The sequence below is a fragment of the Diadema setosum genome, chromosome 13, assembly GCF_964275005.1.
Source record: "Diadema setosum chromosome 13, eeDiaSeto1, whole genome shotgun sequence".
Taxonomy (NCBI): Eukaryota; Metazoa; Echinodermata; class Echinoidea; order Diadematoida; family Diadematidae; genus Diadema; species Diadema setosum.
In genome coordinates this window covers 13745950-13770013 of record NC_092697.1, presented here as the reverse complement: position 1 = coordinate 13770013, position 24064 = coordinate 13745950, and the positions used below count along the sequence as shown (strand labels likewise).

At 39.8% G+C, this 24064-nt stretch overlaps 1 protein-coding gene across 1 annotated transcript in view; it reads right to left on the bottom strand.

Moving 5' to 3' along the window:
• LOC140237233 (phospholipid-transporting ATPase ABCA1-like) overlaps nt 1–24064 on the bottom strand; it is a 103044-nt gene that overhangs the window by 13526 nt on the left and 65454 nt on the right. Inside the window, exons 16-33 of the mRNA XM_072317176.1 lie at nt 23596–23772; nt 22905–23127; nt 21556–21777; nt 19801–20008; nt 19151–19276; nt 18583–18763; nt 17795–17926; nt 17200–17339; nt 16454–16591; nt 15701–15930; nt 13193–13271; nt 12349–12566; nt 9538–9736; nt 8183–8332; nt 3364–3518; nt 2092–2318; nt 1182–1439; nt 188–308 (exon numbers count right to left, since the gene is read on the bottom strand). Coding sequence (XP_072173277.1) covers nt 188–308; nt 1182–1439; nt 2092–2318; nt 3364–3518; nt 8183–8332; nt 9538–9736; nt 12349–12566; nt 13193–13271; nt 15701–15930; nt 16454–16591; nt 17200–17339; nt 17795–17926; nt 18583–18763; nt 19151–19276; nt 19801–20008; nt 21556–21777; nt 22905–23127; nt 23596–23772 — 3184 coding nt within the window. The remainder of the gene's footprint in view (nt 1–187; nt 309–1181; nt 1440–2091; nt 2319–3363; nt 3519–8182; nt 8333–9537; nt 9737–12348; nt 12567–13192; nt 13272–15700; nt 15931–16453; nt 16592–17199; nt 17340–17794; nt 17927–18582; nt 18764–19150; nt 19277–19800; nt 20009–21555; nt 21778–22904; nt 23128–23595; nt 23773–24064) is intronic.

The window sequence follows — 24064 nt, the reverse complement described above, 5'->3', positions numbered from 1 at the left end:
TCCCTTCACCTTCATCCTTGTTTCAACCTTCACATCTGTTTGAAAATCAACAAAAACATACTGAATATCAATGACGCTCCAACAAGTACAAGTATCACAGAAAATAAGACTTCGGGAGTACAAATACACAGCCATGGTACTCTGCCACAAAGTCCCAGGGACAGAAGGAGAAGGGACTAGGACTTACGGAGTTGCCTCCAGAGTTCTGGGACTGGTTGATCCTGATCCACTCCCGGATGAGAGCACGACTCTCGTTGACGCTGATCAGAGCGTCTTCATTGTCCTCGATGAAACTCAGGCCACCATACCTGCACGCAATCACCATAGGAACAACAACATCAAGACCACAGCATAATGTTGCTCTCTACTCTCTGTATTCAATGCCAACTTTTTTCTGCTATAATCACATGTGAATCTGGCTAATTTTGTACAATGTGCTGACAAATTTCACAGGACTTCTGAAGTTTTGGTGCACGCCCACATTTCATTTTCCCTTTGTATGCAACTATATATTGATCAACAATAACAAATACAAACATTATTCACTCTTGCCAGACTGTGCCATGTTTGACAATTTAAGTCACCATCAGAAAGTAACAGCAAGTACAGGGAGAATTTGCTAAAAAATGTTCATTTGTTATGTTAAGACTTGATTCAACCACATATAATTACTTCAAACTTTCCTCATGTTTCCACTTTAAACTCCAGATAGTTCATTCTTTAATAGTCAAAGAACTGAATTAAACAGACAACCAGGCAGTCAAGAGATGGTTGGCAATCTTGATACCAATCTATCTGTAAACCAAAAGAATTATGAATAAACAAGACGACTATTGACAGTGGTCAAAATCGGTTGACCAATGATTTCTAAATGCTTCTCAACTTTGAATGTCCTGTACACAAAGACATGGAATCCAAACTAGCATTGACGAAAATGTGGGAGGCAAGACATTACAATAACTTTCCCCATCTTTCAGTGAATGGGAATTGACTGGGCAGGAGTCCCATACTTGACAATGCAAAAGTGCTCATACGATTTTTCAGTTGCCCACCGAGAACTTCTAGTAGCAATGGGCAAGTGGCCGAGTGGGTTGTTGCAATTGGGGGGGGGGGGGGTGGGTAAGAGGAGGGGGAGTCATTCATCTTGTTGGGATAAGCACCATCCCAGAGGATGTCTGTACCTGTTGAGGATGAAATCTTCCATAGTTTTGACTATGTAAGAGCTGATGTTGGTGCTGCTCATGTTCTGCAGGTAGTCAGTGGTGGGCTCCATCCTGGTAGGCGGGGGCAACCCCTCCGCCCCAACGTCACAGCTCTGGAAGCCCAGTTCGCAGGTGCAGCTGAGGTTCCGCTGGTCGAAGTCTTCGTAGAGGTAGTCAGGGAAGTACGGCTTGGGCGGCTTGGACCAGTTGGTAGCAATGTCTGGTTCACAGGGATATCTGTAGGAGATATCGATGATACACAGTATGAAGCCCATATTACCTGTAAGTCTTGTTTTAATTATCATCATCATTCTCTGAGTTCGGGAAGATGCATCACTGATATTTCGAGATGAAGCCCTCAGAGGGTTGTTAGATTGTAGCAGCAGTGAAGTTAAGTCTTACAATAATTTCTTACTCACTCACATAAAGACAGTACAGACACATCACTGCACTCTTGTGCATATGACTTGAATGAGAAATAGATATCCTACAAGTAAAGTGACCAGAGAGAAGCCACCGTCAAAACTATTCTCAATGAATGCTACAAATTGTATGTCATATCCTAGTTTGCCAGTACAATAAAACGGACAATAACGTGACATTTGCTGGACTTTCGTAGCACACACTAGGCAATTACCAAGTATTGGATGTATGTCATGTTACGATAATACCACAAGAAATCGTCAGACTGAAATCGCACAGCAATATTTAGGCTTCATAAATGCATATATCTGTACCAATGCATATGCACAGTTGATTTCAAGGATCTGCAAACAAATAAATAAGATACACCAAAAATAATATGTAGACATACAATAATATCCATCCACAGAAGAAAGGCAAAGATACTAGCATGCCATTGCAAGGCAGCATAAAGAAAGAAACTCACGGGCTGTCAGAGTTCGGCATGCACCTGACGCCGAGGCCTGGCCCGTTGAGAAGCGCATCCTCCATGGCAATGGAGACGGGGTTGCTAGGGCTGTCCTGGCTGTAGAAGACGTAGTTGTCTGGTCCGTAGAGACCCGGCACCAGCTTGAGGGCGGTGGGTTGTTGGATCGGTGGGATGAGGGTGGCAAACAGCATGGAGAAGCACACGAAGATCACCGGCAGAATCACCTGGAGTGGGTCCAAAAGATCAAGAAATGATTAAACCCTCGAATTAAACAAGGACTCCACAACAAAATTCCACTATACATCATAATATGACTCTGCATAACCACTGGCCAACAAAAGTCATATCATGGGTTAATTTTTCAGCGGTATGAGAAATATGCCTTTTGAGGTCAACTCAGCAGACTTAGGGTCTTATTTTCTGACAGCATTATCCCATTTTTCTAATGGAATTTAAAGTCTGTAAGTTCAATGCAGAGAATGGATAGTATTTTACACTTGCCTCAACTACAATATTTATTTTTATATCCATCAACTTTTGTTGCCTTTCTGATGCAAGATCACATATATATGCAAAAAGGGTGATGACAGACTTAAACAAAGCAAATACATTTTTTTCCAAGGCATAACATATAATTTCCCCTCATTTTTAGAGAAATTGAAAGGACACGAGGGCAGATTGACCCATTTGCCAGAGTAGCAGATGACTTGCTATATCTACAATAGCTACATTGTGCTGTCCATTGTCACAAAATCTGGGCTGCCGGTCGAGAAAAATTATTCCAGAAGCATGCAAATGTGTAATGAGTCACTCAACTGTGTTTCAACATGTAATGATCTTTATGCTTTCTACTTACAGGACTTGCACTAAGGGAGGCAATATATCAGTTAATCAGTGACATTTGTGAAGAAACAGAAGCGCTGCAAAATAGAACACTTGTACAGGATGATGCTCTGTAATGACAGATGTAATACTGTATATAGCACATATTTTGCGAGTCTAATTTTTGTGTGTGTATGTGTGTGTGAATCGGGATTTCCTGACATTTTCACCAGTGATAATATTCACGATCGTGTAGTACAGTACTGAACAGAGAAATGTATGTGTGCACGTCACATACGTGATGGGATGGGAGTCAATATTTCAGCGTGTCTCTAAATTTAAATTTAAATTTTTAAACAGCACTGCATTCACGAAGTACGCCAAAATAAAAACCTTACAAAATATTTGGCCTATACAGTCTGCAACTTGTGCGATGCGTGTACGAACCTGGGCCAGGAAGCCCTTCTTGCTCCGGCGGGCGTGGTGGAATCGCTTGAAGAAGAGGGCAGCAAACTGGCGCCTGATTAGCTTCAGTCCCGTCACTCGCTTGTTGCTCAAGTCCAGCACTTCTTGTGCGTGGGCTGGGGGAGTCAGCACGGTTACTATGGTAACGTATGAAAACAGTGTGAGGTTTGGTCAGGTTGGCATAAGGAGGAGAAAAAATAATGATTAAAAAAAATACAAACAAGCTAAGAAAATCTCGGGGGTAACTTCTCAAACCCTTTCTGTACAAAAACGACACTCAACGCACAACAACAATAACAAAAGGAATTAACTACAGAATTGATATTTGGAATGGAGCAATTTTTGCTGATCAATGGATACTCATGATAGCTTCTTCTAACATTCTACAATTCTGCACAATGTTTTGTATACAAAATTCAAATTCACCAAAAACAACCCTACAATTTGTAACTCTGCTACCAAAGCCACTTGTAGACACAGGTACAATGTAGGCACATATTAGAGGCCCCTGATTGCGTTGAATAAGATACACTTTAATAATTAATTTTATCATCAGATTTGCCTTCATCTGTCTATCATTCTATTAAATGATTTCCTTTCTAGATCAAAGGAATTGATTCAAAATCTTCTTCAAATGATGATATATCATTTTTTTTTTTTAAAGCACAGCAGTAACAAACTATGGTGCATATTCAACACATATCACAATTGTCAACAAACAAGTATGACCCAGTAAACTCAGTTTGACTGTACAAACTTCACTTTAACAATGATGGATCAGATGTATTTTAGCTTGTTAGTGATGATCTTTACATACACGACACACTTTATCTCCTGTCACACTCATACATTGTATCTGCAAATGAAAGTGTTTAAATGCAAAAACTGATATATGCATTTTTATCAACTTCAGATATTTGCAAATGAATCTACAGAAAACAATAAAATAATGAAAATATATAAGACAATCTTAATATTATCTTCAAAGATAATTTTTAATGTAAAAGATGCCGCATTTCCGGAAAAATTGTGATAATCTTAATAACATATTCAAAAATACATATATATTTTTTATGTTACAGATGCAGTATCACGAAAAAAATTCTCTATTTGATCATGGCCTCACTTTAAAAAAACATTAAATCTGTTTTTGCACTCAAATTCTTTGTAAATGAATACTCCAAAAATCTCTGGACAAACATGCCATGATCTGTCAATTAATAAGAATTAAACCTTCCCCTAATTCATCATGTACTTTACGATTCTTCTTTTACACTAAACAAAGATAGCCCATAATTTCTACTGCACACATGGTGTGCTGGGTGTATGGGCACATCTACAAATATATGTACTCATGTACATGCTTGGGCATTTATTCCTTATTCACATTTTCCTCTCAATCTTTAAAAGTTAAATCCATTATGCAGATGGTAGAGAACCAAAAAAAAAAAGTTCACCAGTATTAAGAGGGGTTTTTTGTTTTTGTTTTGTGCTTTTTTTTTCTTTGTATGCAAACATACAGGGTTATATTGCTGTTGTTATTTTGACCCACAAATACACAGGTTGATTACAACACTTAAGAATGTTTGTGTGGTATGGAATGGTTAGTGGATTATTTTCAGGACATCGTAGGGTAAAGAAAATGTTGCTGAATGCTATGATCCAGCTGATGTGCATGACACAAGACAAGTACAAGTTCAAGGCGACGTGAATGAATCTGGCTAGACAGACAAAGAGGAAAACATGCAGGTTGTCTCTATGATACGTCGACACAGCATGCAGTGATTATACTGTAGGATGCCGCCAAGGCAGAACAGATCGTGAAATGCTCCCGAAGGAAAAACATAGCAGGTCGAGAAAGACAGGTGGAACAAGGAAGAAGAGAAAGCTACATGTAACCTCCCGATCACAGTAACACCGTCTACTAACTTCTAATCGCATCTCAAGATTCCACTTACTACGCTTCATTATTTGGCGCCAGGCGCAAATTGCGTGGTGGCGCAAATAAATGACTGTGTACAAGCTGCTGCAGTAAGATGTGCTGGATTTCACGCCCAACTGATGCTTCAGCTTGTCACACATGGCATTTTTTCTTTTTTTTTTTTTGCAAAATAAAACTTGAATATTTGCAGTAAGAGGGAAACACCACCCAATGAAAAGCATACAGAAATGCTTTTATCTTTATCTTTAGCCAATGTAAAAAAAACTTATGGAGCTGATTTGTGCAGACTAGTTTAAAAGAAATAAACACAAACACTGCTGACTATTCCACAGTAGCAGCTTCTATGGTCATAATTTGAACGCTCTTTATCTCTGCTGACTGGAATCAAATACAAATTTTCCTATCAAAAATCAATGAGTGACATTATTTTTACATTAATTGTTGAATACTGAAGTGTATATGTGTAGCACCTACTTCAAGAGATAAGTAAAGAGCTACAGAATGTTTGTATGTATGTCACTCCATCACGACACACAAAAGCTGCCAGCATTTGAATTTTGTCGCCCTCTAGATCACTATCCAGTAGATGAAAATCTACTGTTGGGGAAAACAAGAGATGAAACTAGAGAGGGTCAGAGATTATGTGCACTCTTACATAGATCAATGGCTCTGTTTAGACTTGACAAAATATACCATGAACATCACGACAGACGTGCTTATTCCAACACACAACAAATAAACCTTTACATCGTGCAGCAGTGTTATAGTTATATCACGACACAATTAAATGTCGATCAACTTTAATATCAAAATTTCTGTATCTGCAGTGTTTAGTTTGTTTGTTAGAATCAACTTGTCTACTGTTAGAAATTTCTTGTTCATGCGGTGAGTTTCACAAGAATTCACATTTTGTTTTCTTTTCAGTTGGGTTAATTTGTCACTCGGCAACCTACCCTCCTGCTGGCTAAAGCTGACCTGACGCGCATGACCTTTGACCCTTTTATGACCCTTCATTGCCGGCCTGAAACCACCAGATGCACCTTGAGCTTCCGTGCTCCCTACCCCCATTTCGGCTGCACTCAGGAAAAAGTTCAGTATGCAATAAATTTTAAAAATATACATATAAATATGGAACAAACTACTTTTCTATACTTTAACTTATATCTCCTGATCTCAACGATGGTCTTTCTTTTCGATCAAAAAAAAAAAAGAAAAAGAAAAATTATGTCAAGTAAAAGATAACATTGGTCACAGTGGTAGAGGAAGCAAGAAACAAAACTGTAAAAAAAGTTGGATGACATTGCCCCACAATGAAAAAAGACACCATGCAGACAGCCTTTGCTTAAATATGATTCTGAATACATCTCACTCAATGATGACAGATCTTTGAGAGTAAACAGTATCCATTTATGCACACAAATATCTTTCTCTAATGTGCCCCCTCCAAAAAGAAAACATGTTACTGGTTGCATTATAACATGCAAATCTTCTTCCACACAACTTTGCTTTTTTTTTTTTTTTTTCATCCAGAAAATTCATCTGCTTTTCTTGATGTATTGTAACTTGTCCTCCTTTTTTCAAAATAGGGCAAAGTCATCTCTGTTCATTACTTGCAACACAAAAAAAAAGAAGAAAAAAAATAACCTTGGTCTTCATAAATAAAGAAAAACCACCACAGTATTAGTTGCCTTTTCACCAATATTGACATGTTAAAATGCTTTCCACTTTTTCCAAAAGAAAAAAAAAAATATTAATCTTTCACCCACTCTGACATAGCAATATCTGCACATGCAAATTGCAAATTAAGTTTCAGTGAGCTAAAACTAAATTTTGGTTGGCATATTTGGAGGGTTCGCTCAGGAAGACTATAATTTGTCTCCACTTCATTTCACCACTTTCATTTCACATTCAAAGATATACATGTTAATTGTCCACATTTGTACTCACCATATGAATAGTTGGGTGGCATTAAAGCAAGAAGTTGATAAATTAATCAATCCCAAATGATGATATTGTGTAATGAAGGATGAACAGGGTGATCACTACTAAGAAATCTTTTGGTATTCCTCCAAAATTTACAGTCAGAGCAGCATACCAAACAATTTTACAAAGCCCTTTATTGTACTAATTTACACATATTTATCGAACCTGAATACGTATGGATTTCTTGTAATTAATTTTATGAGGGTATCTGTGTTACTTTACTCTGCCCAAAGAGATAGAAAAGCTACAAAAGATATCCCAACTAGGAAAATTCAAGATACACATAGTGTTCAATGACGCTTGCATTTCAATGAATCTTAATACATTTAGGATGTTTATTCAACTTGTCAGTACAATGAATGTCTCATTAAAAAAAATATTTAATGCATCTTCAAGAAGAGCTACAAGTGGTAGTAATAAATCTGAAAGTGCTTCCACAAAATAAGTGGACAAAATGAACAATTTACAGAAAGTACTGCAGCAATATTTAAGGTCACTCCATGAGACCTAGACATGTGCATCCTGTGGTGCAGAAAAGAAATCATGCAATCTATGCTAGACATGAATTTTACAGTGACTATTTTCTGCTGACAGGGGGACTGTTCCAATATCACACAACTATGAAGGATTTGGTTGTTCGGCTGAAACGTCCATATCAACATTTTCCGCATGCACCCCTTGAAAGACATTGTCAATAGCAATTTTGGGGTGTCTTTTTAAAGTCATATAATCATATAAAACCAAACAGGATCTCATTTTGAAGATCAATTTTGTAAAGATAAAACAAAATTGAGTGGAAATGAAGCAAAATGACTCAATGCGAAGACTTCCAATCCACTTTCGAAGTGGAGACGATGAAGCCGGATGAAACCTTACCTTCTTGCCTCTGTAAGGGTTCTCTCTGCAGGGCAGCCATGGGCGTGGCATCCCCTGCACTATCTACATTGTTGTCACCATCCCCGTCACCAGTCGCAAGTGGTGGAGGATGAGGTTGAGAAGCAACATGCTGGTGTACAGCATCCACGACTACAGGGAGGAGAAAAGTTGAGATGGCGGTAACATCGCTGATGCTGAAAACTCATACACATCAAATGTGTCAACAGATTGGTGGTAAATTTATCTATTATTGAATCCATTATAGTATCCTTAACACTATCTCCGTTACCTGTTTCAGTCAAATCACATACTGTACATTCATGACCACTTCCTACTCATTAATTGCTCCCTTATAATAAAAACCATCAAAGCTATTTAACACAGAGCATTAGGAATCCTACCATACCAACGTGGATGATCTTACCCTCCTCCTCTCCTCTTCATTGCTTTATCACAATCCTTACCACTACCATCTGTCACTCGATTCTCCCCGTTAATCACTTTCATTGTTAACCACTCTTTTTTACATGATTGACTTATCGTCGCTGGGGCGACAAGACCTCGTATCTCAAAAATGTCAAATGTTCAGGAGAGCCAAAAAACATGGCGGCCAAAGCACTATACTGAATGGGATAGCCGTTCTTTGACATGCCGTGGTGGCTTCATTTTTGGGGTAAGACAGCTGGGATTTGGACAGGACATCACTTAACCGATTATTTGACCACTTGTGCAAAAAAGTCATTTTCACCAAAATTTGAGATACAAGGTCTTGTCACCCCAGCGACGTTATACTAGTACCCTACCTCCCATTTTCTGTACACATGTATTACATCTCATTCTTCTTCTTCATTTTCATCATCATCATCATCATCATCATCATCATCATCATCACCGTCATCACCTCATCATCGTCAACATCATTATTATTATCACCACCACCACCATCATCATCATCGTCAACATCATCATTACTATCATCACCACTACCACCATCACCATCACCATCACCATCACCATCACCATCACCATCACCATCACCATCACCATCACCATCACCATCACCATCACCATCACCATCACCATCACCATCACCACCACCACCACCACCACCACCACCACCACCACCACCACCATCACCATCACCATCACCACCACCACCACCACCACCACCATCACCACCACCACCACCACCACCACCACCACCATCACCATCACCATCACCACCACCACCACCACCATCACCACCACCATCACCATCACCATCACCACCACCACCACCATCACCATCATCACTGAGATGATTCTTCAGATCTCCCAAACCATGAGACCACACCCGTTGCCAACAATGAACTCACCGTCATTGGACAGCAGGCCCTCGTTCTCCTCGTTGATGCTGAGGTTGATGGAGGAGGCGGAGGGCATCCGGTAGTGCCTCCGCCTCATGCTACCCCGCCCCATGAAGGGCCTGGGCAGGCGGCCGCCGTCTGTGGCGATGTCCGTGGTTCCCGGCTGCATGTCCACCATCTCGTTCTCCTCGGTCACTGCCAGGAAGACCTATCGACACAAAATTTTGAACAGAGATTGACAAGAGGCTACATCAAATCAGAACTTCTGAATTTCAGTGTATATCAAATATTAGGGAGAGATTATATGTGACCCTGCACCTCAAAACAAACAAAAAGTCGCCAGACATGAATTTTTAGTTAAGACCATATTCTGAAAGAGCAGACTTTAAGCTTTAAAATGATGTATAACTCAAATCAAATGGACTCTCCTAACCTATCTAAATATTGGAAAGAAAGCACAAACTCAGGAAAAGTGTGAACTGAGAAAAGAGGCTCTGACGTACAGTGTCTATTCAAGCGCTTAATCTTTACCAAACCGTGCTGGCTGTGCGATGAATGGGACAAAAAACAGGAAGTAAACCAGCAGAGTAACAACAATGAAGGGATTATCAGATTAAAATGAAATTAAGCATGCCTCATTAACACATTCTGTCCATAATTAATGCCAACTTTCAAAGCAGTAGCACTATCCTTTCAAAAGTTGAAATTGAAGAGTGTGGACAAGGTTTTTCAGAAATGAACTAGAAATGTCGCTTTGGCGACTGGTATGCCTCCGCCATAATGCATGATTTTCCCAATAGGTCTAGATAGTACATGTGGACACTGTGTGTTTACATTTTCACAAAATTGGCAAAATATTGAAATGACAAGTTTGTCACAAATGTGTTGAATGTTCACCTTCTTTGACCTAGGTTTAATTGGATGAATAGGAGAGCATGTATCTAGGGATTTAAGGACTTTAACTTGACTTTGACCCATTCATACATTTAGGCATTGAGTAATTTTCAAGGTACAGGTGTGGAGAAAAAGTGCAATTTCTGAATTGAATAGTAAATTGTTACCATTTTCATCTGGCCCTTGACCCTAAAATTCATAAGATAATTACTTTCAGGTAGAACATGCATAATATGTACTAAGTTGAAGGTAACTTGAGCCACTTCCGAGATATGGAGGAAAAAGTTAGTTCAGCACTTTCACTTGATCTTTGACCTTTTGACCTTTGAGGCAAAAAAAGAAAAAAAAAAACTTTCCAGAGAATTTCTATTACAGAAGGTTACACACACATACACCAAGTGTAAAAAAATAACCCTGCTGGCATTGCATAAATATGAGGGTAATAGTAAAATTTTGAAGTCTTGCACTTGACCTTTGACCCCTGACCTTTGACCCCATGAACCCTGCATTCTCTAGATAATCACTTCCAGTCAGTACATGTATATACTATGTTCCATGAAGATACCCTGAACAATTTTCCAAGGTACGGAGAAAAAAAAGAAGTTTTAATATTTTTGCTTGACCTTTTGACCTTTGACCTTTGACCTCATGACCCAAACTTTCACCAGAGAATCTTAATTGGGTAATACATGTATACACTAAGTTTCAAGAAAATATCTTCAGGAATTCAATAGATATGGTGGAAATAGTAAAATTTTATGTATTTGACCCTGACCTTTTGACCTTTGACCTTTGACCTCATGACCCAAACTTTCACCAGAGAATCTTAATTGGGTAATACATGTATACACTAAGTTTCAAGAAAATCTCTTCAGGCATTCAATAGATATGGTGGAAATAGTGAAATTTTATGTATTTGACCCTGACCTTTTGACCTTTGACCTCATGACCCAAACTTTCCCCAGAGAATCTTAATTGGGTAATACATGTATACGCTAAGTTTCAAGAAAATATCTTCAGGCATTCAATAGATACGGTGGAAATAGTGAAATTTTATGTATTTGACCTTGACCTTTTGACCTTTGACCTTGAGCATGTGCACCCAAAAGTTGATAGGCACAACTTCACCCCCTAATACACATACATGCCAAGTTTCATTAGGATACCTCAACAGGTTTCGATAGTTACCTTGTCCACAAAATTCATTACGGACGGACGGAAGGACGGACGGACGGACGGAAAGACGGACGGACGGACGGACGGACGGACGGACGGACAACCCGAAAACATAATGCCTCCGGCACCACTTCGTGGCGGAGGCATAAAAAGGGATTAATCTATTAGACACAACTAATCACACTATTCTACAAAAAATGTTTGCGATAATCTGCTAAAAAAACACACTTTCCTGCCCGTTTTATGATACCAAATTTTAACATAATATAAAAGAAGACCCGCTCTTTCAGAAAATATGAAAAAGTCAAGTTCGGCTGGGTTGACCCATTTCACTTATTTTCAGTCCTCACGCAAAATCAGTGTGTGCGACTTTATGTTCGTTTTGAGGTGCACGGTCACATATGGAACTACCAGAAGTAGTTACAGTTATTCCAATATTTAAAAAAATCAGAGAGAAACCTACACAAATTTGCCACTTTGTGAGAGGAGGAGGAATTTTCATCATCTCAGGTACATTGCCAATTTAAAGAACCAGGATTAAATTTAGCAATAAGGGACTTAAAGGAATTCTCTGACCAAAACAAGCAATTATAAATGAATGACAAAGAGCTCAAATTAAAAGATGTTTATTTCACTTTGCTTCAAACTGAAACACAATAATGAATAATACACAATTTTCACAAAAATATATACAGCACTGAGGAACAGAAATGAGCCTTTTGGTACTTGATGGGATGATCAAAATTGTACCTCTTCCAGAGAAGTGTCCGAGAGGCCATAGCTGCTGACGTACAGCTTGCTCATGTTCATCTCCAGTTCCCTGAAGAGCTTGGACAGGTCCCGGTTGCGGCCGGGGCTCAGGGGCAGCTGGTAGGAGAGCTCTGTGCCAATGTTCTCTGCCACCATCGCCTTGGGAACGAACTTCTTGATGAAGGCCGTGATAACAGCCTCGCTGCAGTAGCCAAGGTCTGTTATGTGATGGAGGAGGGGGTGGGAGGGAGGGATGGTGACGAAATTGTGTGCATGATATTGTTCTACCATGCCTTTTCTATTGAACATTCACAGCTTGTCAGAAGGATGTCTGAGGATTTTGATGTTAGGTGAAATATCAAATGATAAACTCTCTAACTGCATCTGATGAATGAATGAAATCTTACCAGAGAACACTAGCAATATCCCACTGCATCACCTATTCATCTTAAGTTAAATAATTACTCAATTCTGGGTGATTTTTCCATGAAGCTGGTTTACTAACACATTAAAACATGCTACTCCCCTTCAAGATACGATACAATTAACACTGATTTCATGTTGATGGGATTTGGGAATGATAACTCGCTATCTCTGCTTTGATTTGTCTACAAAATTTTGTTCCCACAAGCTATCTCAGTTATTCTGAATTTCAGCACAAACCAACTTAACCATACAATGGTACTAAACTCTAAATAGAGTTATCCATCTATCATAATTGATACATATCTATAATTAGTAACATGTCTCTGTCCATAAACCACGGAATAGATCCCTACCTAGAAAAACACAAATGCATGATGTATCATATGTTTTGTATCATATTGTACTGGTCAGAACAAACCTGGGATGTCTCCAGCTTCGCTCGCTTTCTCCGAACTGACAACTCCACCATCTGTCTGGTCGTCTGGATTGAGGTCCAGCTGCAAAGACAACAAATAGCACATGGACAACATATGGTCATAAATGCACACACCTTACAGACATGTTTTGGAGATACACATGAATTATATCCAATCACCATAAGTTGTGTGAGCAACAAAGAAAATTGAACACATTACCAAGCAATATCTCTTCTTGTTTCTACTTTTTTTTTCTACTATCAAAAAACAGGGTTGTTTAGATAGAGAAGATTGCAACAATTTAGAATCACGATGATTGCATTTACACTGGAAATGGCTTTTAAAAACAGCTGGTTGACTGCTTTCTAGCTGTTTCCACAGCACATGAAATAACTGAAAGGGGTATCTTCTTTCTAAAATGCTGTGTGAAACAGGGACGAGAATATGATGTGAGGACATCATGAAAATAGGCTAACAGATTATGAAATGAAATTCTTAAATGAACTAGAAATGTCGCTTTGGCGACTGGTATGCCTCCGCCATAATGCATGATTTTCCCAATAGGTCTAGATAGTACATGTGGACAATGTGTGATTACATTTTCACAAAATTGGCAAAATATTGAAATGACAAGTTTGTCACAAATGTGTTGAATGTTCACCTTCCTTGACCTAGGTTTAATTGGATGAATAGGAGAGCATGTATCTAGGGATTTAAGGACTTTAACTTGACTTTGACCCATTCATACATTTAGGCATTGAGTAATTTTCAAGGTACAGGTGTGGAGAAAAAGTGCAATTTCTGAATTGAATAGTAAATTGTTACCATTTTCATCTGGTCCTTGACCCTAAAATTCGTAAGATAATCACTTTCAGGTAGAACATGCATAATATGTACTAAGTTTCAAGATAACTTGAGCCACTTCGAGATATGGAGGAAAAAGTTAGTTCAGCACTTTCACTTGATCTTTGACCTTTTGACCTTTGAGGCAAAAAAAGAAGAAAAAAAAAACTTTCCAGAGAATTTCTATTAGGTTACACATGCATACACCAAGTGTAAAAAAATAATAACCCTGCTGGCATTGCATAAATATGAGGGAAATAGTAAAATTTTGAAGTGTTGCACTTGACCTTTGACCCCTGACCTTTGACCCCATGAACCCTACATTCTCTAGATAATCACTTCCAGTCAGTACATGTATATACTATGTTCCATGAAGATACCTTGAACAATTTTCCAAGGCACGGAGAAAAAAAAGAAGTTTTGATATTTTTACTTGACCTTTTGACCTTTGACCTTTGACCTCATGACCCAAACTTTCACCAGAGAATCTTAATTGGGTAATACATGTATACACTAAGTTTCAAGAAAATATCTTCAGGCATTCAATACATATGGCGAAAATAGTGAAATTTCATGTATTTGACCCTGACCTTTTGACCTTTGACCTTTGACCTCATGACGCAAACTTTCACCAGAGAATCTTAATTGGGTAATACATGTATACACTAAGTTTCAAGAAAATATCTTCAGGCATTCAATAGATATGATGGAAAAAGTGAAATTTTATGTATTTGACCTTGACCTTTTGACCTTTGACCTTGAGCATGTGCACCCAAAAGTTGATAGGCACAACTTCACCCCCTAATACACATACATGCCAAGTTTCATTAGGATACCTCAACAGGTTTTGATAGTTACCTTGTCCACAAAATTCATTACGGACGGACGGAAGGACGGATGGACGGACGGACGGACGGACGGAAGGACGGACGGACGGAAGGACGGACGGACGGACGGACGGACGGACGGACAACCCGAAAACATAATGCCTCCGGCACCACTACGTGGCGGAGGCATAAAAAAATGTCTACTGAATTTTACATACCCAATTTCAATAGAGTGGAATAATGCTTTAAAATCAGCTGGTGCACTTTACGATTGGGGACAGTGAACCGCTACTTTTCCACTGAATTCCACACCACACGTTTTCCATTTCCTCTCAACTCTCCACACATACAGTTGAACCTCTCTTATCTGGCCTCTCTTATCTGGCCTCCCTTTATCCGGATCTCTCTATTATACGGACGCAATCTCGCCGTGATTTTTTTTTTTTTTTTTTTTTAATAATTACGGGAGGAAAGGGGGATTCCCAACTCCTTGAGAACTCCTACACAAACACACATGAATTACATATTACTTCCAACATTAACATACACCTCTATTTTGGGGTCTGTTACTGAGTGTAACAATGAAAAGGTTGCAGTATACACATTACTACATGTGGTACTACAATGGGCTACATCAGTACATGTGTATGTATATGTACATGTATAAAGCATTGAGTCTCCCGTATCCGGCCAAATCCCTTATCCGGATGAGCCCCAGTCCCGACTTGTCCGGATACGAGAGGTTCAACTGTAGATACAATTTTTCATCAAATGCATCTTTTTCACTAAACACATCTCCCAACAAGACCTACACATTATAGGAGCAAAAACCGAACTCACCGGTGCGACATCGTCGTCGTCGTCGTCGTCCCTGCGACTGCCGTAGATGTTGCCGCTGCTGAGGCTCGGCGTCCTCTTGGTCAGCACGAGGTAGTAGCCGGAGCCGAAGCGGCTCTTGAGGAAGAGGGACGTGCCGCAGCAGCGCAGACGTCCGTGGCCGATGATGGCGATGCGGTCGCCGAGGATGTCTGCCTCGTCCATGTGGTGGGTGGACATGATCACGGTACGACCTGCGCAGAGCAAGGAGACGGAAAGGTTGGCTTGTATTTCATTTTACATTATTTTCCTTTTTCCATTAATCACTAGGCATATCATGTAAAAGCAGAATTTTTTTTGTGTACGCAATTTGCATGTTTTGCCAGGTAAGACAATTTTGCATATTTTTTCATTTTTAAATGGACAGTCATGAAAATTCAGCAAATCACTTAAAACAGCTCAAATGGGTGGTTAAAAGGGCCTTTACAGCACACACTTTAGTAAAAGGTAACTGGTCCACATTATCATGGCCAACTTACTTGCACTACAGGACTGGCAAATGTGAAGAAAACTACAAATATCATGACAGATACACACCCACAATAAACCTATCTTGAGACCAAAGACATGAAATGATATAACAAGCAAAAAATTCATGTTTGGTTTTTTTTGGGGCTAGCTTCATGTTGGGTAAAAATTTCCACATTGTGAAACTTTCCACTCTTATAGTAATCTGCAAACAAAGTTCAAAGTTCATGATATGCCTAACACTTTTACCTGTCTTGTATTTGCTCAGGAGGTCCCAGATTTCCCTGCGGGCGTAAGGGTCCACCCCAGCAGTTGGCTCATCCAGAATCACTGTCTTGGAGCCCGCCATGAAGGCAATGGCAATGGAGAGCTTTCGCTTCATGCCACCTGAAGAAACCAAAGAATCAAATATAGGAGGTAAATGGCAGTAACGACACAAACAAGTCTGGTTGGCAAGTTAACTCTGAAATAATTTCTGGTGATTACATTGCACACAAAATTTAATTCAGTGGTAAGTAAGGATGAGGGTCCCACAGGGTTATGGATAAATTTTGCATGAATTTCGATCAATTTTAGAGGAGTGTGCTTGTATCCTTGTCAAATTTCCCATGGACCAGATCTAATTGTGCACATTAAGAGATAAGCATATTTATTATGTCTAACACAGTGATCACAATGAAGTACATTGTAAATATGATGAGGAAGTATATGTATTTAAAATGTGCACAGTAATTGTATCCCTACAGGCTTACAGAGTGCCAAAATCATATCTAGAGTGCAAAAACATTGAGGCTCCATTACATATAAAGTTGCTGTGATCAAAACTTCATGCAATGGCATGTGTCATTGTAGTGACAAGAATCCTGCTTCCTGATTGGCTGTTGCAATGAGAAGCTGCTAATCAAAGAAGAGTTGCTACCCTAACATCTGTTATGAAAATGGGACCCAGGTCTTGCAACACTAGAGGAGGCCACCGAGTCTTTTTCAAATCTTACCCGAAAGATTCATAGAGTATTCATCCCTCTTGTGTGGGAGGGCCAAGTCCTTCAGCATCTGTTCCATCTCTATGGCGACATCCGTGGAGGTGCCACCCTTTAGACGAGCATAGAACCACAGGTGTTCAGCCACTGTCAGCCTGTTGGAAAGGCAATCAATGTTAAACATTAGTACCTTATCATTTTGATCCTACTTTCTCTTGATTTTTTTGCTAAGTAAATGTCTGATCTGTATGTGTTGTAATAAGTCTCATGTGAATTCAAATATGCAAAAATGAGAACAGACATGGAAGAACATGTCTCTCTCTGTTAAATCAATATTTACAGAATATATTTGTACATACCACTACAACAAAGAATATTGTAGTGAATGTTGTTTGTGTTGTTAAACTTGGTTATCATCTCATATACTTTTTTGCTTGTTTTTGCATTTTTTTTTTCTGTCAATGCATACATTGTATGTCATTGTTATCATCACATGCTTCTTACGTAGATACAGGCGGTTTGTTATTGTTTTTTCTTCATACATACCAGGAAAAAATGGATTGAAAGTGAAATTGGAATCAACTGCATAAATTCAAACAAAGGGACTAACTTGTCGAAGAGGACGTTGTGCTGGGGACACATTCCGAGGCTCTTTCGGATCTCATCGATGCTGGTCCGGATATCTCGGCCGTAGATGTATGCGGTGCCCTCAGTTGGCGGAAACAGACCAGTCAGAATTGACCTAGAGGAGAGATCATATCCGTATAATATATTATTTCCACAGCATGAACAGCACAGGTATTCATCATGACATGTACATACTATGTCTCCAAATATTGAATTCATTTGGACTAAGATTCTTGGTTGAAATGCTTGCTAACATCTCATCAATTTCTCAACTAAAATGCTTCCTGAAAACTTGACAGAAACTCACCACACACAAAATACTGAAAATGCAATTGTCATGTTCATTAATATGTCTGCATAAGTCTAACAGAATGCTCAAAGTGAATGGCAGGATTCTATCTTCAGAGAAGGAGTCTGTGACATATCCCTATTCATTTGAACAGAGTCCAACAATGTCGATAAAAGAGAACTTGAAACATCTCAAATATTACATTAGCTGTCAGAGGCCATTTTGCTCTTGAGAATATTCTCTACACCCGACAATGCAGTTTGGGTCAAACAAAACCTTAAATTTAGAGGTGTAATTTTGACCTCAGGGTATCCATCTCACACCAGAAATTTAGGCTCACAGTCAAACTGTGAGCAAACTGTTACTGAAAACATTGTTTTCACTGAATACATGGTGAAGCAAAAGGAGGACATATTTCTACCCCATCCTCCTCCTCTCCACAACCTTTTTTTACAACAACTTCACTGTGAGATTGGACTCACATGGTTGTGGTTTTGCCAGCGCCGTTGTGACCCAAGAAGGACGTGATCTGCCCCTCGTAGAAGTTGACGCTGAGGTTGTCCACGGCTAGCTTGCGTCCGTTGGAGTATACCTTGACCAGGTGGCGAATGGACACGCCCAGTGGTAGGTGGGTTGGGTCAGACTCATAGTCGGATTGCGGACCTGTGGTTGGGGGATAAGGGATGGGTTACTTTGATTCTTCTCTACTGCTGGATGCCACATTGATATCATATTATTAAAGGACGTCATCTTCTTTTCCGAAAAATGCATTACATAATCAAAACTTAGTTATCAGTCCTGATTATCCCAGAACCAATATTCTGACCAATTATATAACACAGATAAAACTTAAATTCAACAATAAAGTGAGCTTGAAAGTAAAGTTCAAAAAAGATGTCATGCCTTTATTAAAATGACCACTACATAAGGACAAAAATGTCATTAGGATAACTGTAATAAAAACCTAACTCAAGAAGTCTCATTTTATGGTGTAATGTGAACAAACTTGTAACTCTTATGCATTAGAAATGATGGAGAAAGTTGGCATACCGCCTTGGAATCTGACACCGCTCATGTCGATGTTGCTGTCGGGGTCGGATGTCCGTGGCCGGCTGTGTCCAAACCAGTAGCTCTTGGTGAAGGGAAAGTGCAGGGGACGCGGCATGCCGTAGGTACCTGGAAAAGATTGTCACAGGATGTCGTGTGAAAACCTCGGGATGTACCATCATGTGATGGCAGCAATTCTGGATTCACATCAAATGACTCAAGAGAGAAGCTACTAATACAAATCATCTTTTGGTTTAACTTGTGCTTGCCAAACTTCTGTTAGACTTGCTACATGTCACACTTCCACACACTACACATGACTCATTCCATCATTTCACTGAACTCGTTATCAAACATAATCCTTAGGATCAACGTTGTTATATTACAAGTTAGTCATATCAGGGTTTGAAAAAAACAATAACGTAAGACAGAAAAGTTTAGGGCAAGAAAAATTACCGTGATATAACTAGATTTTTGTTGTATCAAGTTCTCTTTCTCTCACAGTTTTACTGGCTTGCTGGTTGAAAAAGTATTTCATCGGGTGACTCTCATTTCTCTAAAGTCTCTGACAAACCTCACACCACAGGATCTGGCACTGACTTTTACAACTCTAGTAGGCATATTAAAAAGGATTGATTTCAGGATGAGCTCACCTGGGTGAATGGCCTCGATGTACCAGGTGAGGATGGCATAGAGGAATGCATCCATCCACATGGTAGCCAGAGCCTGGAGGAAGGTGAAGCCGGTGTCACCCTTCAGGGGGCTGGTGTTAATGTTGCTCCACTGCACCCCGGTGCCCTGCACCTCGTAAAGGGCCAGGTACATGGCGCCGTAGCCAAAGGCTATGGTGTTTAGCACCGACTGAAGACAGAAAGACAGAGTGTGAGATAGGAATGAGGAGAAAGATGAATATTAAAAGGAAAGATAAATCACTCCAGAGAAATAATTCTCTCAATACCATCACCTAAGTAAAATGACATCCCTGTCTTGTCTTTTCAAACAGAGCAATTAATATTCTCAATTTCTTATTGGGTAAGGGGCAAAAATAGTGAATTCATCTGCTACCAATGACATAAAATATATTGTCTCATATACACACATACATACGGAGTGACTGAAATTACCACAATGTAAATATGACTCATGTTCAACCACTTGGGCAGCGTCAATTACTTTTCAAAAAAAAAAAAATTATTGCTAGCTGAACAATAAGAATCACCTCTAAATCACGGTTGAATAAATGTAGACTGCATTATCTATGTTAGTGTAGAATTTAGATGCCATGTATTGATGCTGAAAAATATTGACAAGAACTAATGATACAATTAGTGTCCAACCATTCAGTGACAACAAACAAATTACAGGCTCTCAAAAACAATATGCTTAACAAGTTTTGTGCAAATTGGCACAGAAACTCCCATAACACTTGCACATACTGTCACAAGTTTCTGACACAGAATGGGTTAATCATGCAGATCAACTCTCAGATTCTCTCTTCTCTCGTGGCTATGTGAGAGGGCGGGCACAGAGAAAACTAGAAATGTCGCTACAGCGACTGGTTATACCCCCGCCAAACAACATTTCATAAGCTTTGGTCAAAAAACTGAGGAAGTAGTTAAATCCGCAAGATCTTTCCTTGATCTTCTGCCATTAATATGCCGTTACCATGGCAACGTACAAATGTACTTTCGGGTACTGTCGAAAAATGCGTCTTGCACATCTACAACCAAAGGCACACATCTGTACCAAGTTTCATGGAAATTGGGCAAAAACTGAGGAAGTAGTTTGCAACACAAAATTTTCCATCATTTTGGCTCATAATATGTGAGCTGTTACCATGGCAACATACTTTTTGTCACTGTCAAGAAATGTGTCATGCTGACCTATATCCTAAGACAAACATTCAATATGAATTCCATGAGAATTGGAAGAACACTGATGAAGCAGTTTTGCCATGAAGCATTTTGCCCTATATTTTACCAATAACATGCCGTTACCATGGCAACGCACTTTTTGCCACTGCGGAAATATGTGTCTTGCACATTAACATATTCAGATGAACATCTGTACCTAATTTCATAAAAATTGATCAAAAACTGTGGGAGGAGTTCGCGACGCAAGATTTGTACCCATTTTTGCCCATAATATGCCGTTACCATGGCAACGTACTTTTGGGTACTGTCAAAAAATATGTCTTGCACATCTACAACCCAAGGCACACATCTGTGCCAAGTTTTATGGGAATCGGTTGAAAACTGAGGAAGTAGTTCGCGACGCAAGATTTGCAACGGACCGACCGCCCGACCGCCCGACCACCCGCTGATTCCTATATACCCCCTTCAAACTTCGTTTGGCGGGGGTATAAAAAAATCCATGCCGATTGGGGTTGCCACGACGACGCCACTCACCACGCCGAGCTTTGCACCGCGGGTCATGTAGCTGTCCCAGGCCACCACCAGCGTGAAGGGGACGTAGGTGAGGAAGAAGATGACCGCCCCGCACGCCGCCGAGAGGTTGGCCTTGGAGAAGAAGACGCTGATGAGGAAGCAGAGCATGATGGTGGAGACGCAGAAGGAGACGAGGTAGAGGAGGAGGATGCTGGAGCTGGTGAAGGTGATCAGGTTCCCGTACTGGAGAGAGAGGGAGAGAAATGGAGTGAAAGAGGAACATATCAAAAGAAGGTTACAAGTACTCATCGGTGGCTAACTGTCATAGCATTACAACTGGAGATGGAGAGAGAGAGAGAGAGAGAGAAGATAGAGAGAAAGAGGAACAAATTGACAGAAGGTTAGAAGTACTCATACTACATTGTAGGTGGCTAACTGTCATGGCATTACAAAATACATATATTTCTCCAACTTCTCTGACAAGGCTCGTCGGCAAGTGCTCCACACTTTTAATAAGGCTTTTTATGTCACACCCCAAAGAGTGATTTTTTTTGTTGCTACAGGTAAGTACGAAAGTGGGTTTGTAGCACGCTGCATTGCAAAAAAAAAAAAAAAACCCAAAATCTCAGTTGAAATCATGGACTGATTCTGGCATAGATCATCATGTCACAGTGAGGGACGTCATCACGTTTAATCCTGCTCCATCTATTTGTATTTTGAGCACGATCAACACAACCTGTAATAGATCTGTGGAGACCAGTTTCACCATTTTCGTGGAATATAATATCATCTTCTCCCACAATGAGTATACAGAACAATCAAACCCAAATCATCACACACATTCCAATGAATATTTCCTGGTGACTACTATCACCATCATCACCATAATCATTGTTGTCGTCGTCATCATCATCATTGTCATCATGACCATCACAGCATTATATCCATGCATACCAGCTCTATTTGCTGCATTTTTTAACCCTCTTCATGCAAGTACTCCTCACTGTCACAGTATCATCTTCTCCAGTGAGAAAACTGCCATGACCCCCACCATCACCACCACCAGTGTCACCATCACCACCACCACCATCATTATCATCATCATCATCATCACCATCATTATCATCATCACCACCGTCATAATCATCACCATCCCTGCAGTCACCTCTTGCATCGTGACTAGGAAACTGTCTATGAACCAGGCCAGCCAGTGCTAGAAACTTGCTATAACACCACAATCACAACCATCACCAACACCAGTATCATCATCATCGTCGTCGTCGTCGTCGTCGTCGTCATCATCACCATCATCATTGTCATCATCATTTTTGTCATCATCTAATCATCATCACTGTCATCATCCGTCGAACCTTGAGGACGAGCACGAGGAGGACGCAGCTGGTGAACATGACCAGGAAGCTGTCGATGAACCAGGCCAGCCAGTGGACGCCATTGCTCAGCCCCATCACCTTCATCACCTCCTTCAGTCGCCGCTCCTTCTCGTAGACGATGCCCTTGATGATCATCGCCACGGAGAAGATCCAGGATATGATCATGAAGAGGGGCAGGACGCCTGACAGTGATTGGACAAACCTGTAGTAAAGAGATAAACAGATATGCAAATACGCACACATAAACATAAACAAAAACACAAAATGGATGAATGTATTTTTCATTTCATCTCTCGTGATGTGTTTTACACTAATTTCTTACATGTTTTAATTACAATGCTGTATTATATGTCATGTATATTAGCATATGCATACTTTCCTCAGCAGCATGAATATTCTAGAGTCTTTGATGATCACGGAAAATTGTGATAGAGGATTAATTTGAAGCATGATTTGTTAAAGGTATATCATGTATGTTACATGCAAGTGTTTCTCCTTTTTTAAAAGACTGAGCACACATGTGTACAACTTGTAAGTGCAGTTTTGTATTTGGTACAAAACAAATCTTAATAGTAATGATGCAACGAGAATTCACTCTTTATACAATACTGACGCAGCTAAAAGAAGGCAGAGGATGACAACAAAACAACAAAAACAAAAATAGACTCACAGGTCATTGATGTAGCAGGGGTAAGGGAACTGCTTGATGTACATCCCCGCCCCCAGGTCGTCCTTTCCCGTCAGCACTTTGATGATAGCCTGCTCCATGATGTCCTGGATGAAGATGAAGCCGCTCTCAAAGTACTTCCGGTCCCGGATGTTCCCCCTGGGCCCCGGAAACCAGTACCTGAGTGGGACAAGCGAGAGAAACAGATGGAAGTGGGATGTGACGATCATCGGTGAGACATTTTTTTTTTTAGCTTGAGGATGTATGGCCATTGCTAGCCAGTTCATAAATATCAAGAGTTTGATTGCAAAATGAGTTAACGCCACTCTTGCCAAGTTGACCTATTTGGGAATAAAGCTGTTACAAACCAAAGAAAACAATAAGAAAATATTTACTATTTTAATCACAACTTCAAGAAAATTCACTGTCATGTTACATGTGAGTTATCACTCTAAAAGTTTTTTGCTGTCTG